This window comes from Oncorhynchus clarkii, chromosome 27 (genome assembly GCF_045791955.1).
Source record: "Oncorhynchus clarkii lewisi isolate Uvic-CL-2024 chromosome 27, UVic_Ocla_1.0, whole genome shotgun sequence".
Classification (NCBI taxonomy): Eukaryota; Metazoa; Chordata; class Actinopteri; order Salmoniformes; family Salmonidae; genus Oncorhynchus; species Oncorhynchus clarkii.
In genome coordinates, this window is record NC_092173.1 from 9,827,487 (window position 1) to 9,851,944 (window position 24,458).

At 42.9% G+C, this 24,458-nt stretch overlaps 1 protein-coding gene across 2 annotated transcripts in view; it reads left to right on the forward strand.

The window, feature by feature from the left end:
- Positions 1 to 24,458, forward strand: part of LOC139386243 (immunoglobulin superfamily member 11-like) — a 97,678-nt gene that overhangs the window by 14,215 nt on the left and 59,005 nt on the right. The window contains exon 2 of one of the 2 annotated variants that reach the window (XM_071131736.1): positions 8,873 to 8,902. The exons of the other annotated variant lie outside the window; for it this stretch is intronic. Coding sequence (XP_070987837.1) covers positions 8,873 to 8,902 — 30 coding nt within the window. The remainder of the gene's footprint in view (positions 1 to 8,872; positions 8,903 to 24,458) is intronic. 2 annotated transcript variants of the gene reach the window in all.

Sequence of the window (24,458 nt, forward strand, 5' to 3'; positions counted from 1 at the left end):
TTTTAGAAGCCTCTTGGACCTAGACTTGGCGCTCTGGTACCGCTTGCCGTGCGGTAGCAGAGAGAACAGTCTATGACTAGGGTAGCTGGAGTCTTTGACAATTTTTAGGGCCTTCCTCTGACACCGCCTGGTGTAGAGGTCCTGGATGTCAGGAAGCATGGCCAAAGGGATGCACTGGGCCGTTCATACTACCCTCTGTAGTGCCTTGCGGTCAGAGGCTGAGCAGTTGCCATACCAGGCGGTGATGCAACCAGTCAGGATGCTCTCGATATTGCAGCTGTAGAACCTTTTGACGATCTAAGGACCCATGCCAAATATTTTCAGTCTACTGAGGGGGAATACTTTTTGTCGTGCCCTCTTCACAACTGTCTTGGTGTGTTTGGACCATGATAGTTTGTTGGCGATGTGGACACCAAGGAACTTTAAGCTCTCGAACTGCTCCACTGCAGCCCCGTTGATGAGAACGGGGGTGTGCTCGGTTCTCTTTTTCCTGCAGTCCACAATCATCTCCTTTGTCTTGATCACGTTGAAGGAGAGGTTGTTGTCCTGGAACCACACGGCCAGGTCTTTGACCTCCTCCCTATAGGCTGTCTCGTCGTTGTCGGTGGTCTGGCCTACCACTGTTGTGTCATCGGCAAACTTAATGATGGTGTTGGAGTCGTGCCTGGCCGTGCAGTCATGGGTGGAAAGGGAGTACAGGAGGGGACTGAGCACGCACCCCTGAGGGGCCCCTGTGTTGAGGATCAGCGTGGCAGATATGTTGTTACCTACCCTTACCACTTGGGGGTGGGCCATCAGGAAGTCCAGGATCCATTTGCAGAGGGAGGTGTATAGTCCCAGGGTCCTTAGCTTATTGATGAGCTTTGAGGGAACTATGGGGTTGAACGCTGAGCTGTAGTCAATGAATCGCATTCTCACATAGGTGTTCCTTTTGTCCAGCTGGGAAAGGGCAGTGTGGAGTGCAATAGAGATTGCATCATCTGTGGATCTGTTGGGGTGGTACGCAAATTGGAGTGGGTCTAGAGTTTCTGAGATAATGGTATTGATGTGTGCCATGACCAGCTTTTCAAAGCACTTCATGGCTACAGACGTGAGTGCTACAGGTCAGGAGTCATTTAGGCAGGTGGTCTGCTTAAAACATGCTGGTATTACAGACTCGAAAATAAAAGAGAGCCGCACACTCTAGGAGCTCAGATGCCAAAATGTAATTACCAACGTTTCGACAGCCAAGCTGTCTTCATCAGGGTATAATCAGGTATTACAGACTCGGACAGGGAGAGGTTGAAAATGTCAGTGAAGACAGTTGCCAGTTGGTCAACACATGCTCGGAGTACACGTCCTGGTAATCCATCTGGTCCAGTGTCCTTGTGAATGTTGACCTGTTTAAAGGTCTTATTAACATCGGCTGCTGAGAGAGTGATCACACAGTCATCCGAAACAGTTGGTTTTCTCATGCATGTTTCAGTGTTATTTGCCTCAAAGCGAGCAGTAGTTTAGCTCTTCTGGTAGGCTTGTGTCACTGGGCAGCTCTCGGCTGTGCTTCACTTTGTAGTCTGTAATGGTTTGCAAGCCCTGCCACATCCGACGAGCATCTGAGCCAGTGTAGTACGATTCGATCTCAGTCCTGTATTGATGCTTTGCCTGTTTGGTGGTTCTTTGGAGGGCATAGCGGGATTTCTTATAAGCTTCCAGGTCAGAGTCCTGCTCCTTGAAAGCGACAGCTCTACCCTTTAGCTCAGTGTGGATATTGCCTGTAATCCATGGCTTCTGGTTGGGGTGTGTACGTACGGTCACTGTGGGAATGACATCATCGATGCACTTATTGATGAAGCCAATGACTGATGTGGTGTACTCCTCAATGCCATCAGAGGAATCCAGGAACATATTCCAGTCTGTGCTAGCAAAACAGTCCTGTAGCTTAGCTTCTGCTTCATTTGACCACTTTTTTATTGATGTAGTCACTGGTGCTTTTTTTGTTTGTAAGCAGGAGGAGGGCGAGGGAGAGCTTTGTATGCGTCTCTGTGTGTGGCGTAAAGGTGGTCCAGAGTTTTTTTTCCCCCTCTGGTTGTACATTTAACATGCTGATAGAAATTTGGTAAAACGGATTTAAGTTTCCCTGCGTTAAAGACCCCGGCAACTAGGAGCGCCGCCATTTTCTTGTTTGCTTATGGCGGAATACAGCTCATTCAATGCTGTCTTAGTGCCAGCTCTGACTGTGGTGGTATGTAAATATCTAGAAAAATACAGATGAAAGCTGTACAAAAAATACAGATGAGCTGTATTCCTCTCTAGGTAGATAGTGTGGTCTACAGCTTATCATGAGATACTTTACCTCAGGCGAGCAATAGCTCGAGACTTCCTTAGATATCGTGCACCAGCTGTTATTCACAAAAATACATAGTCCGCCGCCCCTTGTCTTACCAGACGCCGCTGTTCTATCTTGCCGATACAGCGTTTAACCAGCCAGCTGTATGTTGATAGTGTCGTCGTTCAGCCACGACTCAGCGAAGCATAAAATATTACAGTTTTGAATGTCCTGTTGGTAGTTTAATCTTGTGCGTAGGTCAATAATTTTCTTCTCCAAAGATTGCACGTTTGCTAGCAGAATGGAAGGAAGTGGAGGTTTATTCGTTCGCCTTCGAATTCTCAATTCTCTCGCCCTCTGGCCCCTTTTTCTCCACCTCCTCTTCACGTAAATCACAGAGATCTGGGCCTGTTCCAGAGAAAGCAGTATATCGTTTGCGTCGGGCTCGTCAGACTCATTAAATGGAAAAAAAGGAATCTGACAATCCGTGGTGAGTAATCGCAGTCCTGATGTCCAGAAGTTATTTTCGGTCATAAGAGACGGTAGCGTCAACATTATGTACAAAATAAGTAAAAAAATAAGTTACAAATAACGCAAATAAACTAAACAAATGACACAATTGGTTGGGGAAACGTAAAACGTCTGCCTTCTTCTCCGGCACCATTTTTCAGATCAATATCTTTTGACATTGGCAGACGATATATGTGTATTTAATGGCAGTGATAAGGGGTAACACATGCTGTACAGTGATTTGTGTTGCTTTTGGTAGGCCTATGGATTTACCATATTTTGCTATTTAGGATGCTTTTTATATACTGAAACATTGGCATTATGATTTTGCAGGGAATACTAGTCTGGGTGAAAGTTAATTTGGGATGTGTTTTGAATTAAATTATTGGTGGTGTCCACACAAAAACAAAGGAAATATTGCACAGTATATTTTTGTTAAATATGTGTGTGTTCATTTAGGTGCAAATGTATTATATTTCAGTAATATTCAAAGGTCTGATCATCAATGATTAATAGTCGTTGTTCTGCAATCTAGGTTAGGCCCCAAGAGGGAGTGAAGATGAAAAATAAAACAAACAAATCATTATGATTAAAGAAAACAACATGTTTTACTATCCAGCCTAGATCCTGTTAATTATAAATAATAACATCACAATAATAAATGTACATTTGAATGACGAAATGATCAATAACCCTCTTTACTGAGGGTTTCTGAATCAGACAACGTCATTATTATTGGAAGATATGCTCGCGAGCACACACACACACACACACACACACACACACACACACACACACACACACACACACACACGCACAATTAAACAAACAAGTTAATACTTACTCCTGAAATAAACAGCTTAAATGTTGACTCCTGAATGAAAACCAGGTGGGTCATGAATTCATGTGTGAAACTACAATCACGTTTTGCTAGTCTTTAAACGCTGTTGTTATTCTCAAAATATCTCCTAAGATTACATTGAAGCTTAACACCCTGGACTGTGTTTTACAGGATTCTGAACAGAACTTGACAAGAACTGGATGAATTAATGGCAGCATCCTACACAGTAACCAGCGGAGCATGACCCAATAGCCACTCATGCTAGTGAGAAGATAGCTTAAGAAACCAAACCAATGGGACGTGGTCTTGTGCACCATGTGGGATGTGCTTGCAGATGAGGGATGTGTGATCAGATCGGTTCCATTGACAATAGGAGAGAGTGCAAGCATGAGAATGTTCTGTTTTTAGAAATGAAGGGTTCATGGACGAAGGGCATCAGGACAGGGCAATCAATTCTGTGTTAATGACCTGCTTTAAGCTTGCAGGTCATTATACAATCTGGTCTGGAAAAGACTAAGGAACTGACCCGATAGCATCATACTGAATCTATTTATACTACTGTTCCACCACACTGAATCCTGCCACTGCAGTTGTAACATGTTGATGTCCACTGTCAAGCTAAGATTTAATTTAACATGGTTTACCTGGCGAGTCAACCTACAAACACCTGTAACCTTTAAACCAACTACCAAAGTAAACTAAAGCCAGTGGCATTCTCTACCTTTCAAATGGTGTCTTTCTGTGCTGTCATTTGTTTACATTGTCTTGATTCATATGTTTTAATCTCATTTTAAAACTTTACCTTGGGTACCTCTGTGAACCAAACAATCAGCAAGGGATAATTTGCAAACAGATTCTTGTGCTACTAATTGCAGGGTTGTTAAACATGAAAACAGATGCTCAAAATGAAAACAAACAATATCATCAGTTTTGACATTTCTTAATTTATCTCAGTGCTTCGTACTTGTAATGTGGCGAGGAAGTTAGAGCCAGGGTTCTAGCAGCTGTCTCCATGGTAACTGACATTCTCTTTAAGGTGCTTGGCTGTTAGCGGCAAATTGTTTGCCTGGGTAATGGCTTGAAATTCTCACAAATGCTTGAAAGGTCGCAATTAAATTCAAAAGGGAACTCCAATGAAAATGGCCTTTTTCGGTTTCTATTTAGAAGGGCTTGTGTTTCAGCCTGTGATTGTCAACTGTTTTCAAATGTTCATGTTTGCAACCCTGGTCTATTTGACCAACCAGAAAAAAAGCACTTTTAGACATTCTACGGTACGTTCACATTAGGTATAAGACTGACACACCTGAAATAGAACAGGTCTGATGATGTAGATGCTGGAATGGGATTTTGTGATCTAATTCCGTGAGTCATACGATCACATCTCTAAATGTCCATTGAAAACGACAGTGATTTTCTGAAGTTTCATTGCAGTTATCATTCATGGTCGAAGACCACTCTCTCCTGTTGCACCCAGTAATCTACTGAGATTCGCTCTTTCCCCAGCAGCCAATGCTCTTGAAGATAGCCTATTTCAGTCAGAGCACTCTGGCCCAGCATGACAGATGATGAAATGATTGCCCCTTCGTCTCTGAAATGAGAGCACTTTAGCGATACAGCAGGTGCTATTAAAAGCAGTGGTGATAGCCTGTGAACGTTCTCAGTATACGAGAAGCGAGGCAAAACGTCAGCTTTACATCTCGTTGCAGAAAATATAGAAGATTATGAAAGGAGTCTGCTGTGCTTTAGGTGAATGTTCCACTCCTCCTGGAGCCATGGTGGTTTCAAAATGCTAATTTACATCATATGGGGATTTTCTGACAGGCATCAATTGAACACTTGAAGATGCCCATGTCCAGAATATGATGCTCCAATCTTTATCCAATGGTTGACTATATTTCATTTCACGTTGAGTGTGTAATGGTATTTGAAGTGAGCAGGGAGCGTACCTTGCATTGGAAAACAACAATGTTATCTCAAATGCAGTATATTATTTACATTGATACCGATTTCTTTGGCTGTCGACGTGGAAAAGGGGGATTGGGAAGTCGTTTGTATGATGCTCCCTCTGTTACACAATACAATAGCTGAGAGTGGAACATTTCCCTTAAAAACCCACAATGGTGCTCTTAGGGATCTAAAACATGCAGTGTTTAGATGGAATGCCTAATGCGCTCTAGTGCTGTTATTGGTATGATGGGGCTCATTCCAGTTTCTAAGGATTCCACTCTAGGACTGTGCGTTTCAGCTCGGCAGAGAATCAAAGGTTCTGTATGCTGTCCCACAGAGCAGGGTTCAGGAAAGCCAGTGTTTCACATGATTCCGTTCACTTCATCCAGGCTGCCTGGGTTAGAGCCAACCAATGTAGACGCTGTGTGTTCTCCTGGGCTGTTGGATCTATGGGCACTGCGTGTGGGAGGGCACTTAGAGGTCCATTTAACACCAGTGGAGAGAGCAGTGAAGACGTCACCATATTGCAGTCTCTAGTTAGAAACATTCTAGTGTATTATAGGAGAAGAGCCTGTTATTAGCCAGATCTATCAAGCTGCATGCAAAGCTTTATAAACCACAGGAGAGCTTTATCTCTCTCTTCAGCAGTTACTGTAACTACAAAAAATATGCTGTTTGTTATAAGGCATCTCTAAATGAGGGAAATGTTAGTTTAGGGAAGATGGGATAAAGGGGAACGAGAAAAAATGGGGTTGAAGAAAATATCTTCCATTGGCAACATACAGTTGAAGTCTGAAGTTTACATACACTTAGGTTGGAGTCATTAAAACTCGTTTTTCAATCACTCCACAAATTTCTTGTTAACAAACTATAGTTTTGGCAAGTCGGATAGGACATCTACTTTGTGCATGACACAAGTAATTTTCCGTTGTTAAGACAGATTATTTAACTTATAATTCACAAGATCACAATTCCAGTGGGTCAGAAGTTTACATATACTAAGTTGACTGTGCCTTTAAACAGCTTGGAAAATTCCAGAAAATTATGTAATGGCTTTAGAAGCTTCTGATAGGCTAATTGACATCATTTGAGTCAATTGGAGGTGTACCTGTGGATGAATTTCAAGGCCTACCTTCAAACTCAGTGCCTCTCTGCTTGACATCATGGAAAATCAGAAGATATCAGCTAAGACCTCAGACAAAAAATTGTAGACCCCTAGTTCAGCTTTGGGAACAATTTCCAAATGCCTGAAAGTACCACATTCATCTGTACAAACAATAGTACGCAAGTGTAAACACCATGGGACCACGCAGCCGTCTTACCGCTCAGGAAGGAGACGCGTTCTGTCTCCTAGAGATGAACGTACTTTGGTGCGAAAAGTACAAATCAATCCCAGAACAACAGCAAAGAACCTTGTGAAGATGATGGAGGAAACAGGTGCACAAGTATCTATATCCACAGTAAAACAAATCCTATATTGACATAACCTCAAAGGCCGTTCAGCAAGGAAGAAGCCACTGCTCCCAAAACTGCCATAAAAAAGCCAGACTACGGTTTGCAACTGCATATGGGGACAAAAATCGTACTTTTTGGAGACATTTCCTCTGGTATGATGAAACAAAAATAGAACTGTTTGGCAATATTGACCATTGTTATGTTTGCAGGAAAAGGGGGATGCTTGCAAGCTGAAGAACACCATCCCAACCGTGAAGCATGGGGGTGGCAGCATCATGTTGTGGAGATGCTTTGCTGCAGGAGGGACTGGTACATGTCACAAAATAGATGGCTTCATGAGGAAGGAAAATTATGTGGATATATTGAAGCAACATCTCAAGACATCAGTCAGGAAGTGGTCAAAATTGGGTCTTCCAAATGGACAATGACCCCAAGCATACTTCCAAAGTTGTGGCAAAATGGCTTAAGGACAACATAGTCAAGGTATTGGAGTGGCCATCACAAAGCCCTGATCTCAATCCAATAGAAACTTTGTGGGCAGAACTGAAAAAGCGTGTACGAGCAAGGAGGCCTACAAACCTGACTCCGTTACACCAGCTCTGTCAGGAGGAATGGGCCAAAATTCACCCAACTTATTGTGGGAGGCTTGTGGAAGGCTACCTGAAACATTTGACGCAAGTTAAACAATTTAAATGCAATACTACCAAATACCAATTGAGTGTATGTAAACTTCTGACCCACTGGGAATGTGATGAAAGAAATACAAGCTGAAATAAATCATTCTCTCTACTATTATTCTGACATTTCACATTCTTAAAATAAAGTGGTGATTCTAACTGACCTAAGACAGGGAATTTTTACTAAGATTAAATGTCAGGAATTGTGAAAAACTGAGTTTAAATGTATTTGGCTAAGGTGTATGTAAACTTCCGACTTCAACTGTAGGTGGTATTGCATTAGCTTGCATTCCTCTGCGATGCATATTAAAAATTAATGTTCTAATTCCCATAGCATACATTATTAAACGCTTATCAAAATGCAGATGCAATGTATGTAATAAATATTTGTTATCATGCACTTTGTATACACAAGCTGTGGGGTAGATATATATCAATAAGTATTATTATGGTTATGAAAGCCCTCCCGTACTTATAGAAACTAGACTTCATTTCCCTGTATCATGACACCTGACTTATGCCTGTAAGGTTAACTCACAATGTGGTCAATTGCAGCCAATCGTAATGGTGATGGCGCTGGTCATTGTATTGGCACATTGTGGAAAACCAGTCAGTGGTGCCATCGAGTCATTTTGATCTGTTTGGCATACGATTCAATCAGTGGTGCTTTCCCCCCATTTGCAATGTGAGCTCTGGGGATAACAGGGGTGATGGGGGCCAGATCTATGAACTGTAATTACATTACCTACTGTACCGGGAGACGTTTTTAATTAAGTATCCCATGTCAAACAGCATATGGAAAATAAATCAATGTATTCTGACGGCAACAAATAGAGCAGTGCGCATTGAGTTTGCCATCAATTAGTGTTCCTTTCTTTTTCCAGGGCTCTAAAATCGGACTCTCTTGACTGCATGAGCTCTATAGAGCAAGAACGATTACATTTGACAAGGTGCCCTACCAGGAATTCACTGCAGGACAGGGTTGCATTGCCTTTTGAGAACCAACATCTGTTCGTGTTCTTGAAATACATATTTGCGTGACTTTATCTTTGCAATGTAAAGGCCTGAGGTCTTTTACGTACATGCTTGGGTTTGCTTCAATACTCATCACGTTATTTTCTTGTTATCTTTTCTCAGGTTCAAGATTTGATCTGCACACAGGAACAGGTACCTTTCTCAACACAGTTTTAGATGATTCTTGAATCAATACCATTGATGATCATTGATGGTGCAGAATCCATCCACTAAGAGTAGGGTGAAGTGGTGGAGACGCATTGGAATGCATGCAAAATCTACATTTTGCAATGGCCATCTCAGTTTTTGGACATGAACTCCATTGAAAACCTGTGATTTGAATTGAAGAGGGCCGTCCATAAGCGCAGACAAAGGATATCAAGGATCTGGAAAGATCATGTATGGTGGAATGGTCTAAGACCCTTCCCAATGTGTTCTTTCAATGTCATAAAACATTTTAGAAAAAGGCTCAGTGTCGTTATCCTCGCAAGGAAAGGGTGCTAGAGTATTGAAAACAGGGGTGCCAATCATTTTGACCTATCTTTTTGAGATTTGTTTTTATTACTTGTTAAACAAAATATCTTTCTCTGAGCAATTGTATTAATATAATATAATTTCCCTATTTTTTTTTTGCATGCAATATATCTCAGTATTTGCATTTATTATATACAATCTTTTTTGCTCATGTTTATCAAGGGTGCCAATAATAAAGGACCTGACTGCACATATTCAGTATGTTAACAGCCATAATCAGTTAATTCACATTGACTACATAGTGTGAATCATGATGATGTTGGCTTTAGTATAGAGCTGGTCCTAATCTCAGTAAATGAAGAGTTTGTTTGTGTGCTCTAACAATTTGTAGGGACAGTCATAATGACACTTGGGAATTCCCTTCCCCTCTCTGCTCTTTCGTTCCCCTGGGCACGGCTGTTATTTTCATATTATTACTATTAATATTTATTGTCGTTAATGCCTAACATTCGTACGATTTATTTAGGTAATGAGTCAGCACGGATGGTGTGAGGTAAAAACCCCAAAAACAACAGGAATATCTATAGACGCGGAGGCACGCTAGTCGATTTAACAGTTCGTCCTGCTTTTATGGGTATTTGTAGCAGATGGAGTCTTGTTGCGATTTATGTCTCTGGCCTCCCTCAGTGGATCCCAGAGTATTTTAGTCCCAAATAATCCCCACCATCTGCTGTCTCCTGTACTATGTTTTAGCACCCCCCTCCCCCTCTCTCTCTCTCCCTATATACAGTTGAAGTCAGAAGTTTGCATACACCTTAGCCAAATACATTTAAAACTCAGTTTTTCACAATTCCTGACATTTAATCCTAGTAACAATTCCCTGTTTTAGGTCAGTTAGGATCACCACTTTATTTTAAGAATGTGAAACATCAGAATAATAGTAGAGAGAATGATGTATTTCAGCTTTGATTTCCTTCATCACATTCCCAGTGGGTCAGAAGTTTACATACACTCAATTGGTATTTGGTAGCATTGCCTTTAAATTGTTTATATTGGGTCAAACAATTCGGGTAGCCTTTTACAAGCTTCCCACAATAAGTTGGGTGAATTTTGACCCATTCCACAGAGCTGGTGTAACTGAGTCAGGTTTGTAGGCCTCCTTGCTCACACACGCCTTTTCAGTTCTGCCCACAAATTTTCTATTGGATTGAGGTCAGGGCTTTGTGATGGCCACTCCAATACCTTGACTTTGTTGTCCATAAGCCATTTTTCCACAACTTTGGAAGTATGCTTCGGGTCATTGTCCATTTGTCTTGAGATGTAGCAGCAATATATACACTTACTTTTTCTCCCTCATGATGCCATCTATTTTGTGACGTGCACCAGTCTCTCCTGCAGCAAAGCACCCCCACAACATGATGCTGCCACCCCCGTGCTTCATGGTTGGGATGGTATTATTCGGTTTGCAAGCCTCTCCCTTTTTCCTCCAAACATAATAATGGTCATTATGACCAAACAGTTCTATTTTTTCAGACCAGAGGACATTTCTCCAAAGAGTATGATCTTTGTCACCATGTGCAGCTGCAAACCATGGTCTGGCTTTTTTATTGCAGTTTTGGAGCAGTGGCTTCTTCCTTGCTGAGTAGCCTTTCAGGTTATGTCGATATAGGACTTGTTTTACTGTGGATATACAGTGCCTTGCGAAAGTATTCGGCCCCCTTGAACTTTGTGACCTTTTGCCACATTTCAGGCTTCAAACATAAATATATAAAACTGTATTTTTTTGTGAAGAATCAACAACAAGTGGGACACAATCATGAAGTGGAACGACATTTATTGGATATTTCAAACTTTTTTAACAAATCAAAAACTGAAAAATTGGGCGTGCAAAATTATTCAGCCCCCTTAAGTTAATACTTTGTACCTTTTGCTGCGATTACAGCTGTAAGTCGCTTGGGGTATGTCTCTATCAGTTTTGCACATCGAGAGACTGAAATTTTTTCCCATTCCTCCTTGCAAAACAGCTTGAGCTCAGTGAGGTTGGATGGAGAGCATTTGTGAACAGCAGTTTTCTTTTTTTTTGTTGAATTTTACACCTTTTTCTCCCCAATTTCATAGTATCTAATTGTTGTAGTAGCTACTATCTTGTCTCATCGCTACAACTCCCGTACGGGCTCGGGAGAGACGAAGGTTGAAAGTCATGCGTCCTCCGATACACAACCAACCAAGCCGCTGCTTCTTTAACACAGCGCACATCCAACCCGGAAGACAGCCGCACCAATGCGCCGGAGGAAACACCGTGCACCTGGCCACCTTGGCTAGCGTACACTGCGCCCAGCCCGCCACAGGAGTCGCTGGTGCGCGATGAGACAAGGACACCCCTACCGACCAAGCCCTCCCTAACCCGGGCGACGCTAGGCCAATTGTGCGTCGCCCCACGGACCTCCCGGTCGCGGCCGGTTACAACAGAGCCTGGGCGCGAACCCTGATGGCACAGCTGGCGCTGCAGTACAGCGCCCTTAACCACTGCGCCACCCGGGAGGCCCCTATGAACAGCAGTTTTCAGTTCTTTCCACAGATTCTCGATTGGATTCAGGTCTGGACTTTGACTTGGCCATTCTAACACCTGGATATGTTTATTTTTGAACCATTCCATTGTAGATTTTGCTTTATGTTTTGGATCATTGTCTTGTTGGAAGACAAATCTCTGTCCCAGTCTCAGGTCTTTTGCAGACTCCATCAGGTTTTCTTCCAGAATGGTCCTGTATTTGGCTCCATCCATCTTCCCATCAATTTGAACCATCTTCCCTGTCCCTGCTGAAGAAAAGCAGGCCCAAACCATGATGCTGCCACCACCATGTTTGACAGTGGGGATGGTGTGTTCAGCTGTGTTGCTTTTACGCCAAACATAACGTTTTGCATTGTTGCGAAAAAGTTCAATTTTGGTTTCATCTGACCAGAGCACCTTCTTCCACATGTTTGGTGTGTCTCCCAGGTGGCTTGTGGCAAACTTTAACCGACACTTTTATGGATATCTTTAAGAAATGGCTTTCTTCTTGCCACTCTTCCATAAAGGCCAGATTTGTGCAATATACGACTGATTGTTGTCCTATGGACAGAGTCTCCCACCTCAGCTGTAGATCTCTGCAGTTCATCCAGAGTGATCATGGGCCTCTTGGCTGCATCTCTGATCAGTCTTCTCCTTGTATGAGCTGAAAGTTTAGAGGGACGGCCAGGTCTTGGTAGATTTGCAGTGGTCTGATACTCCTTCCATTTCAATATTATCGCTTGCACAGTGCTCCTTGGGATGTTTAAAGCTTGGGAAATCTTTTTGTATCCAAATCCGGCTTTAAACTTCTTCACAACAGTATCTCGGACCTGCCTGGTGTGTTCCTTGTTCTTCATGATGCTCTCTGCGCTTTTAACGGACCTCTGAGACTATCACATTGCAGGTGCATTTATACGGAGACTTGATTACACACAGGTGGATTGTATTTATCATCATTAGTCATTTAGGTCAACATTGGATCATTCAGAGATCCTCTTTGAACTTCTGGAGAGAGTTTGCTGCACTGAAAGTAAAGGGGCTGAATAATTTTGCACGCCCAATTTTTCAGTTTTTGATTTGTTAAAACAGTTTGAAATATCCAATAAATGTCGTTCCACTTCATGATTGTGTCCCACTTGTTGTTGATTCTTCACAAAAAAATACAGTTTTATATCTTTATGTTTGAAGCCTGAAATGTGGCAAAAGGTCGCAAAGTTCAAGGGGGCCGAATACTTTCGCAAGGCACTGTAGATACTTTTGTACCTGTTTCCTTCATCATCTTCACACGATCCTTTGCTGTTGTTCTGGGATTGATTTGCACTTTTCGCACCAAAGTACATTCTCTAGGAGACAGAACGCGTATCCTTCATGAGCTGTATGACGGCTGCGTGGTCCCATGGTGTTTATACTTGCGTACTATTCTTTGTACAGATTTACGTGTGGTACCTTCAGGTGTTTGGAAATTGCTCCCAAGGATGAACCAGACTTTTGGATGTCACATGGAATGATGCTGGAGATACGAAGCAGGTATGGGGAGTCAAACATTTAATAAGGAACGGACATGGAACAAGACAGGAACAGCGTCAGAAAACAAGTAACACAAACAAAAAACAATTCATGCAGAAGCGGGGAACAGCTGGGGAACTGACAAATATAGGGAAGGTAATAACAGGTGATGAGTGAGTCCAGGTGGGTCCAATATCGCTGATGCGCATGACGAGGGAAGGCAGGTGTGCGTAATGGATGATAGGAGTGCGTGATGCAGGGCAGCTTGGTGCCCTCAAGTGCCAGGCTGGGGTGAGAGCGAGAGCAGACTTGACAATACCCCCCCCCTCTAGGGGCACCCCCCGGCGTCGCCACCGGTTGGTGCTTGGAAGCTCAACGAACCAGCCGGAGCATGAGAGCCTGGCGAACCGGCTGAGGCATGGAAGCCCGACAATCTGGATGAGGCAAGACGCCTGTCGATCCCGCTGCAGAGAGGCAGCCTGAAGATCCGGTGGAGTGCAAAGTGGTATGGGAATCCGCCGAGTCAACCGAGGCAAGGAAACCTCTTGAGCCCAATGGGCTGGCCTAGGCACCCCTGGTTCCATCGGCGGCGGAATCTACCCCGACGTCAAAAAAAAAAAAAAAAAAAAAAAGTTATAAACCGGCTGGGCGAACAAGAACTGATGATCCGGCTGAGGCCCGACGTGGGATGGGCGCCATCCGAGCCAACCGGGGCAAGGAAACCTCTCGAGCCAGCTAGGGCATGGAAGCACGACGAGCTGGCTAGGCACCCCCGTTTCTGTCGGTGGCGACCCAGAGCCGATGCCACCATACCAACCGGAATGCCAGTACTCCCCGATTCTTCATGTGATGGCTGCTGCATTCTGTCACATGGAATGACGCTGGAGAGACAAAACAGGTACAGGGAGTTAAACATTTAATAAGGAACGGACATGGAACGAGACAGTAACAGCATCAGCACAAGAGTAACAAAAACAATTAATGCAGAAGCAGGGAACAGAGCTGGGGAACTGACAAATATAGTGGAGAAAATAACAGGTGAAGAGTGAGTCCAGGTGAGTCCAATATTGAAGGTAGGCCTTGAAATACATCCACAGGTACACCTCCAATTGACTCAAATGATGTCAATTAGCCTACCAGAAGCTTCTATAGCCATGACATCATTTTCTGGAATGTTCCAAGTTGTTTAAAGGCACAGTCAACTTAGTGTACGTCAACCTCTGACCTACTGGAATTGTGATACAGTGAATTATAAGTGAAATAATCTGTCTGTAAACAATTGTTGGAAAAATGACTTGTGTCATGTACAAAGTAGATGTTCTAACCAACTTGTGAAAACTATACAGTGAAAGTATTCGTCCCCCTTGAACTTTGCGACCTTTTGCCACATTTCAGGCTTCAAACATAAATATATAAAACTGTATTTTTTTGTGAAGAATCAACAACAAGTGGGACACAATCATGAAGTGGAACGACATTTATTGGATATTTCAAACTTTTTTAACAAATCAAAAACTGAAAAATTGGGCGTGCAAAATTATTCAGCCCCCTTAAGTTAATACTTTGTAGCGCCACCTTTTGCTGCGATTACAGCTGTAAGTCGCTTGGGGTATGTCTCTATCAGTTTTGCACATCGAGAGACTGACATTTTTTCCCATTCCTCCTTGCAAAACAGCTCGAGCTCAGTGAGGTTGAATGGAGAGCATTTGTGAACAGCAGTTTTCAGTTCTTTCCACAGATTCTCGATTGGATTCAGGTCTGGACTTTGACTTGGCCATTCTAACACCTGGATATGTTTATTTTTGAACCATTCCATTGTAGATTTTGCTTTATGTTTTGGATCATTGTCTTGTTGGAAGACAAATCTCCGTCCCAGTCTCAGGTCTTTTGCAGACTCCATCAGGTTTTCTTCCAGAATGGTCCTGTATTTGGCTCCATCCATCTTCTCATAAATTTTAACCATCTTCCCTGTCCCTGCTAAAGAAAAGCAGGTCAAAACCATGATGCTGCCACCACCATGTTTGACAGTGGGGATGGTGGGTTCAGGGTGATGAGCTGTGTTGCTTTTACGCCAAACATAACGTTTTGCATTGTTGCCAAAAAGTTAAATTTTGGTTTCATCTGACCAGAGCACCTTCTTCCACATGTTTGGTGTGTCTCCCAGGTGGCTTGTGGCAAACTTTAAACTACACTTTTTATGGATATCTTTAAGAAATGGCTTTCTTCTTGCCACTCTTCCATAAAGGCCAGATTTGTGCAATATACGACTGATTGTTGTCCTATGGACAGAGTCTCCCACCTCAGCTGTAGATCTCTGCAGTTCATCCAGAGTGATCATGGGCCTCTTGGCTGCATCTCTGATCAGTCTTCTCCTTGTATGAGCTGAAAGTTTAAAGGGACGGCCAGGTCTTGGTAGATTTGCAGTGGTCTGATACTCCTTCCATTTCAATATTATCGCTTGCACAGTGCTCCTTGGGATGTTTAAAGCTTGGGAAATCTTTTTGTATCCAAATCCGGCTTTAAACTTCTTCACAACAGTATCTCGGACCTGCCTGGTGTGTTCCTTGTTCTTCATGATGCTCTCTGCGCTTTTAACGGACCTCTGAGACTATCACAGTGCAGGTGCATTTATACGGAGACTTGATTACACACAGGTGGATTGTATTTATCATCATTAGTCATTTAGGTCAACATTGGATCATTCAGAGATCCTCACTGAACTTCTGGAGAGAGTTTGCTGCACTGAAAGTAAAGGGGCTGAATAATTTTGCACGCCCAATTTTTCAGTTTTTGATTTGTTAAAAAAGTTTGAAATATCCAATAAATGTCGTTCCACTTCATGATTGTGTCCCACTTGTTGTTGATTCTTCACAAAAAAATACAGTTTTATATCTTTATGTTTGAAGCCTGAAATGTGGCAAAAGGTCGCAAAGTTCAAGGGGGCCGAATACTTTCGCAAGGCACTGTAGTTTGTTAACAAGAAATTTGTGGAGTGGTTGAAAAAATAGTTTTAATGACTCCAACCTAAGTGTATGTTAACTTCCGACTTCAACTGTATGAATATATCTCTCTCTCTCCCTCCACCCCCTTCCCGTCCCATACTATTGGAGATCCAGTCTGGAAATATAATCTGGACTCTGGTCTGAGTATTGTTTCCTCCTGCCTAACCTGTAGGTCCCTTCCTCTATTATTGTGCCTGGTGCTTAAGCCTAACTAATGTCTGATGTATGTTACTGTTTTATCCAGTAGCTATAATTATTTTCAGAATTGAATTTAATGTTGGCTTAGTAAGCGTTATATTTGCTACTTTATCAAGTAAACATTGTTATGGCTGTCAGGGAGAAACAAAACAGTATGACAATATGACCTTATGTATACTGCTGCAGTGTGGTTTGCGTAGGCTCAACATATCAAGAGTCTGTATCAATCGCCAGACAGCACTCTAGCATGAACGTATCATAAACAATGGCTGACCATGCACAGGATTTAGTATTGTGGATTTCAAACGACCAGGGATCCAGGCTTACTGTATACACGCAATACCTTACATGTTTGTCCGCTACGTTCATGCTCTATGGATTACCAATGGTTTTGAATGGATTATGTAGGAACAATAAAATTAACTAGGGGTGACTCATAGGTTGGGAGCATTTGAGTATTTGGTAAAGCCATCTATACCTCAACAGAGATAGACGTCTCATCATCAGACACGGCACTGCTAATGATAGATATCCACTCTTAGCTCCGTTTCACATTGCCTTTTCTCCGGATAATTTGCTTTTTCCTGAAATGACATGATAAACCAGAGACCGTCAAAGAAAAACATTAGGGCCTATAAGCTTTTGCAGTGCGGTGTGGAGTGTGGATTCCAACTGCCTACAGTAGCTAGCTATCCACCGAACCCATTGCAGTTTAACAAAGGCCAATCTCCAAATGACGTAATTCCACTTGCCATACAGCAACCACGAGTTAATTATCCTTGCAGTGATTTGAATTGTTGGATTATTGTAACAGTCATTCGTTATTGAAAAATACGCTCCTTATTGAATGCTGAAAGGCACTTTTGAGTAATCAGCTTTCAGCTTGGATATATTATAATGTGGAGGTTCTTAGTACAAGGAACACATTAAATCTTTATTAGGACTCAATTCAACCACATTTAATTGTGCTAATCTGCAGGGACAATGGGCACTGCTGCCAAAGTGAAGCAGTGTTGCGGTAATGAGGTGATGAATCCTCTATTTCCAAAATTGAAGTCGGAGGTGTCAGACAGCCGCTCCGCTCAACACATTGTCTGTCTGAGATTGAAATATGGCTGCAATAAGTTGCAAATTCTCTCTGTTATACAGTGTGTATAAGCACATTGGTAGAGAACTGGGGAAAGAGCCGCACAGGAGGATTTGATGATGGGAAATAAACTGTAGAAATCAGATGCTTCAAATCTACCAATAGTTTTCAAAGGAACTGTTTGATAAAGGTTAATATGGAAACATTCGTAAGGATTCCTTCCTGGGTAGCTGAAAGCCCCGAAACCGTATCTAAATTCCTTAGCACACCATAGGTTTGTGGTACAGTATAATGTATTTGCTGCCATCTCCGGATGTGTCATTGGTAGTCGAGCAGGCTGTTAGCAGAGGTGCTACTTGGCCATGTCTCATACCACTCATTCCTTACAACTCTGACCCAGACTCTGGAGAGAAGAAATGTAGAGCAAGACCGCTTGACCCAACCCGCAACACACTGTAGATCACAGATCGACTCGGACTCCTGGGAGACACTAACTAAAATGAACATACCCCTCAACCAACCAACCCAGCGCCAGAGATCAGATGCAAAGACCAGAGAGAAAATTGATACAGGATGTATGGTGTATGTTTTAAGGAATCACTGTGGTGCTTTGTTCTCCCGGTTCAATCGGTCATAGATGTCTCTTCTCTGGAGTGTATGTCTGACTGGGACTTTACAGTGCTTACATTTACATTTGCTTCATTAAGCAGACACTCTTATCCAGAGTGACTTACAATCAGTGCATTCAGCTAAAGTAGGTCAAACAACCACATTTATCACAATATGTGAAATGCGTACCACGCATGCCACTTACAATTTAAATATTGAAGTTGTCTGATATCCCATGAAACCATAAATGGGCAGTGCTAGCTAGCCTTAGACCCTCTAGGCAGTGCTAGTTAGCCATATACCCTCTAGGCAGTGCTAATTAGCCATAGACCCTCTAGGCAGTGCTAGCTAGCCATTGACCCTCTAGGCAGTGCTAATTAGTCATATACCCTCTAGGCAGTGCTAGCTAGCCATAGACCCTCATAGCATGCTAGCTAGCCATAGACCCTCTAGGCAGTGCTAATTTAGCACAGGCAGATACCAACGATGGCAGAGCAGAATAAAAAAATGAATCATCACACCTAAGTGTGTGTACCCACCCGGGTCAAACCCAAAGACCCCACTCCTTAATGAAGTGTCACAACACATAATGTGCACTGTCGGAAATAAACATCTGTCTTCTGATGATTAGTTGAGCAGTGGCTTCTTAAAAATCCACCTTTTCTATTTGGTTTTTAGAAAAACAGATAGCAAGTAGGCCTATAATTGAGCTTTTAGATTTATTATGTACACTATATATACAAAAGTATGTGGACACTCCTTCAAATTAGTGGATTCGATCATTTCAGCCACAACCGTTGCTGACGGGTGTATAAAATCGAGCACACAGCCATGCAATCTCCATAGACAAACATTGGAAGTAGAATGGCCTTACTGAAGAGCTCAGTGACTTTCAACGTAGCACCGTCATAGGATGCCACCTTTCCAGCAAGTCAGTTCCTCAAATGTCTGCCCAGTTAGAGCTGCCCCGGTCAACTGTAAGTGCTGTTTTTGTGAAATGGAAACGTCTAGGAGCATCAACGACTCAGCCGCGAAGTGTTAGGCCACACACCTCACAGAATGGGACCATTTAGTGCTGATGCGCACAATGCGTAAAAATTGTCTGTCCTCGGTTGCAACACTCACTACTGAGTTCCAAACTGCCTCAGGAAGCAACGTCAGCCGAATAGCTGTTCGTTAGAAGCTTTATGAAATGGGTTTCCATGGCCCAGAAGCCACACACAAGCCTAATATCACCATGCGCAAAGCCAAGTGTCGGCTGGAGTCATGTAAAGCTCGCCGCCATAGGACTCTGGAGCAGTGGACATTATCAAAGACCCGGAGATGGGGTTGTATCTGGCGTTCACTGGGGTGAAGGTGTACAGCTAACCATCCTGTTGACCCTCGCCCTCTCCCCCTTACCCCTCCACTATCCTTCCCTTCTCCCTGTGGGCCCCACCTGCTGCTGGTGCTGGCGGTGAGGCATAACCTCACAGCCAGGGCTCAGAGACGATTAGCGTCGCGCTAAGGGACAGCTAATTTAGAGCCTGCCGCGTCAGAGTAATAGGATCTGTAAACAAACTGCCTCCACACGTCCCCGGACGGCAGCATTTAACTGGAGCACCTCCCCCCTCCTATCCAGAGATCTGCAGGCGTCTGTCTCTGGTGCCTCTGTGGAGAGGCCTGGTAACGGTGTGCTGCAGATCATAGCTCCTTTAGGAAGTTCCTAAGCGCCTCTTCCCCCTCAGGAGGTCTAAAAAGTTTGGCATGGGCCCTCAAAACCTCAAAAAATTCTACATTGGCACCATTGAGAGCATCTTGACTGCTTGGTATGGCAACAGCACCACCCTTGATCACATGCTGTTCAGAGGGTGGTGTGGACAGCCCAGTACATCACTGTGGCCGAGCTCCCTGCCATCCAGAACTTCTATATCAGCCGGTGTGAAAAAAAGGCCCAGAAAATCTTTAAAGACTCCAGCCACCCAAGCCATAGACTGTTCGCTCTGCTTCCACACGGCAAGCGGTATCGATGCATCAAGTCTGACACCCACAGGCTCCTGAACAGCTTTTGTCCCCAAGCCAAAATGACTGCTAAATAGCTAACAAAATGGCTACAGACTATCTGAGTTGACCCTTGTATTCAGTTTTTCATTTTGCACTGTTTCTATGCACACTCACAGCACTCTACACACGTACGCACACTGACACTCCAACACACACATAACATGCACACATACTAACTCTACACACACGCACGCACGCACACACACTCACATACAATCTTAATTTAATCTGCTGATACTGTGTATCATGTATCCTGATAGCTATTCACCTTAGCCCTATATACAGTTGAAGTCAGAAGTTTATATACACCTTAGCCAAATACATTTAAACTCAGTCTTTCACAATTCCTGACATTTAATCCTAGTAAAAATTCCCTGTTTTAGGTCATTTAGGATTACTACTTTATTATAAGAATGTGAAACGTCAGAATAATAGTAGAGAGAGTGATGTATTTCAGCTTGTATTTCTTTCATCACATTCCCAGTGGGTCAGAAGTTTACATACACTCAATTTAGTATTTGGTAGCATTGCCTTTAAATTGTTTAACTTGGGTCAAATGTTTCGGGTACCCTTCCACAAGCTTCACACAATAAGTTGGGTGAATTTTGGCCCATTCCTCCTGACAGAGCTGCTGTAACAGAGTCAGGTTTGTAGGCCTGCTTGCTCGCACATGCTTTTTCAGTTCTACCCACAATTTTTCTATGAGATTGAGGTCAGGGCTTTGTGATGGCCACTCCAATACCTTGACTTTGTTGTCCATAAGACATTTTGCCACAACTTTGGAAGTATGGTTGGGGTCCATTTGGACCAAGCTTTAACTTCCTGACTGATGTCTTGAGATGTTGCTTCAATATATTCACATAATTTTCCTCCCTCATGATGCCATCTATTTTGTGACGTGCACCAGTCCCTCCTGCAGCAAAGCACCCCCACAACATGACGTTGCCACCCCCGTGCTTTACGGTTGGGATGGTGTTCTTTGTCTTGCAAGCATCCACCTTTTTCCTCCAAACATAACGATGGTCATTATGGCCAAACAGTTCTATTTTTGTTTCATGAGACCAGAGGACATTTCTCCAAAAAATACAATCTTTGTCCCTATGTGCAGTTGCAAACAGTAGTCTGGCTGTTTTATGGCGGTTTTGGAGCAGTGGCTTTTCAAGTTATGTCGATATAGGACTTGTTTTACTGTGGATATAGACACTTTTGTACCTGTTTCCTCCAGCATCTTCACAAGGTCCTTTACTGTTGTTCTGGGATTGATTTGCACTTTTCGCACCAAAGTACGTTCATCTCTAGGAGACAGCACCTGTCTCCTTCCTGAGTGGTATGATGGCTGCGTGGTCCCATGCTGTTTATACTTGCATACTATTGTTTGTACAGATGAACGTGGTACCTTCAGGAGTTTGGAAATTGCTCCTAAGGATTTGTGGAGGTCTACAATTTTTTTTTTAGGTCTTGGCTGATTTCTTTAGATTTTCCCATGATGTCAAGCAAAGAGGCACTAAGTTTGAAGGTAGGCCTTGAAATACATCCACAGGTACACCTCCAATTGACTCAAATGATGTCAATTAGCCTGTCAGAAGCTTCTAAAGCCATGACATAATTTTCTGGAATTTTCCAAGCTGCTTAAGGGCACAGTCAACCTAGTGTATGTAAACTTCTGACCCACTGGAATTGTGATACAGTGAATTATAAGTGAAATAATCTGTCTGTAAACAATTGTTGGAAAAATTACTTGCCAAAACTATAGTTTGTTAACAAGAAATGTGTGGAATGTTTGAAAAACGAGTCTTAATGACTCCAACCTAAGTGTATGTTAACTTCCGACTTCAACTGTATATATCTACCTCTATCACTCCAGTATCCATGCACATTCTAAATATGGTATTGTTGGGTTTAGAACTTGCAAGAAAGGCATTTCACTGTTCTTGTGCACGTGACATTGCAACTTGAAACCTTGAAACGTTGATCAAACTGTAAACCGTAGACCCTTCTGGAATCAGAGAGCAGTTAGCGGTAAGCTAATAGCTGTGTTCTGTTACTAGGCAGACGGCTTAGTCCCTGGTTGTCAATATCCATGTGTTGGTGATGGAGGTGAATCATAGGCCACTTTACAGAGGCTTGCGGCTGAAGATCGCTGTCAGATCAATTACAGGTGAATTGGGTTTTGTTAAACCCTGGGCCATTAAGTAAGACTTATTCTTGGGCCCGGAAGACTCACTCAGCCTTGCATCTGAGTCAGTGAACTCACTAAATGTGCTTACACACACACACATGTGCGTGCACACACATCCACACTCGCGCACACACAAACAGGCTGCTCAGCACAAGTACAGGAATAACATTTTTGCACTCCCAATACATTCCTTCAAATGTTTCATAAATCATACTATTCCAATCATTTGTATGCTTCGTACATTAATGTCCAGGCCCCGAAAGAAACCCTGTAGTGCCACAGCATAAGTAAAACACACAGAGAGGTGGTGGCGATGGTGGTGGCTGTGGTCTGGCCTGTTAAGTGCCTTGCTGTAGTCTCAGAAACCCAGCCAGTAGCTTTGAGCCGCCATGTGCTTTAAGCCTCAAGTCATGGTCTGTCATATCTTATCTGGGAGGGAATGAGTGATGTCAGGCAACACATTGATATACTAAGTAATTATGAAGCAATTTGTGTTGGGGATGATTTGGACCACGCCATGCCATAGTGGAATCTATGAATAATGCATGTCCTCTGCAGCACAGCAGGAGAAAAGCAATAAACATTTGTATTGCCTATTATTCTTGCTGGAAAATTAAAAAATATTCCCTTTGAAGCACAGACCCATGGATCATGTTTTCCAGTCATTGTTTTTGATAATAGCTCAACATTTGCGTGCTTTAATATCTGCTCAAGGCAGGGATTGCATTTGTCAAAGTCTATGCATAGCGAGAAAGCAATGTTCTGTTTTAAACAAGACTATCCTCCTGTGGAATACAAATTGTACAGAAATGTGTTTTTATGGATTAGTTTGGATGTGACTATGTGGAAATTCTCATTACTCAGCAAAGGTAGTTCATGTTCCATAAAAGCTTTTGGTTTTTTAGGTAAAGGCTACTGGACATGTTTTATTTACTCCCTATGCATTATTCAAGCATTATTTCTAGATGGAAGCTGCTACCATCTTTGAATGTTATTCTGATCTTTCTCCTCTCTATGTATTAGCCATGTGCCTTTAGGCTTGAACATTTCCAATAATCGCACAGGGAATGTATCGAGAAAGAGGGTGTGATTTAGTCACTTTAGTGTAGAAGGCTGATTTGGCTCCGTTGCTTTTCCTTTCCAGCAAGGCCCGAGCGGTGCCTCTGCGTCGCCAGCCTCTCTCTGTCACTCTTTTCTCCCAAGTATATGTGAACATTATGAGTGCATGCTCTCTCTCTCTCTCTTTCTTTCTCTCTTTCTCTCGGTTGCACTCTATTAATTTCTCTTTTCATTTCTCTACCCTCTTACTCTCTTTTCTGGCTTACCCATATTGAAACAATCTATCTCTGTCTCTCTCTCTCGATCATATTTTTCTTATTCTGTCTCTCACTCTTTTTCATCTCTCTCTCATCTCTCAATCCCCTCTTTCACCCCTCCCCTCCCCTCCTCTCTCTCTCCCTCTCTCTCTCCCTCCATGTTTCTCTGTATCTCTTTGATACCTCTCTCCACATTTAATTTCACTAAAGGCATGCAGATCTGACCACAGGACAAGCATCTGTCGAAGAGAAAGAGCTTTACTAAAGTATAAGTGTATCCTCACTATCTTTCTTGAGATTTCTGTGGACAAGGGGGTATATTTTCTGATCTGTATGCACGTGGCACAAACCTGTCAAATGCCTGCACTCAGCAGTATCCTCTTGAAAGTCATCTGACAGTGAGACCTCATGCACCAGTGAGATCTCGTCAAAGGGCTGGTTGCTAGTTGTCGAGTAAGTGCAATTTTGCATAGCAAGTCTTAATTCAACATTTGCGGTGTAGCGTGGATATCGGAGCAATAGAGTTTGCCAAACTCCCTTTTATTGTGATACTAAAAACTGCTGGAGAATGTGTCTTACCTTTTATTGCGACTATTGCATTTGTTGAATTCTGCTTGCTTCTAAGATCAAGCAAATACACCTCTCATCATCAACACCTTAATTTATAACCCCACCGGACACTGAACTGGTATGATCTTCAGATGCAGTCTCTCCTCTTAATCAAACCCTCCTCCCTCTCTCCTCTCT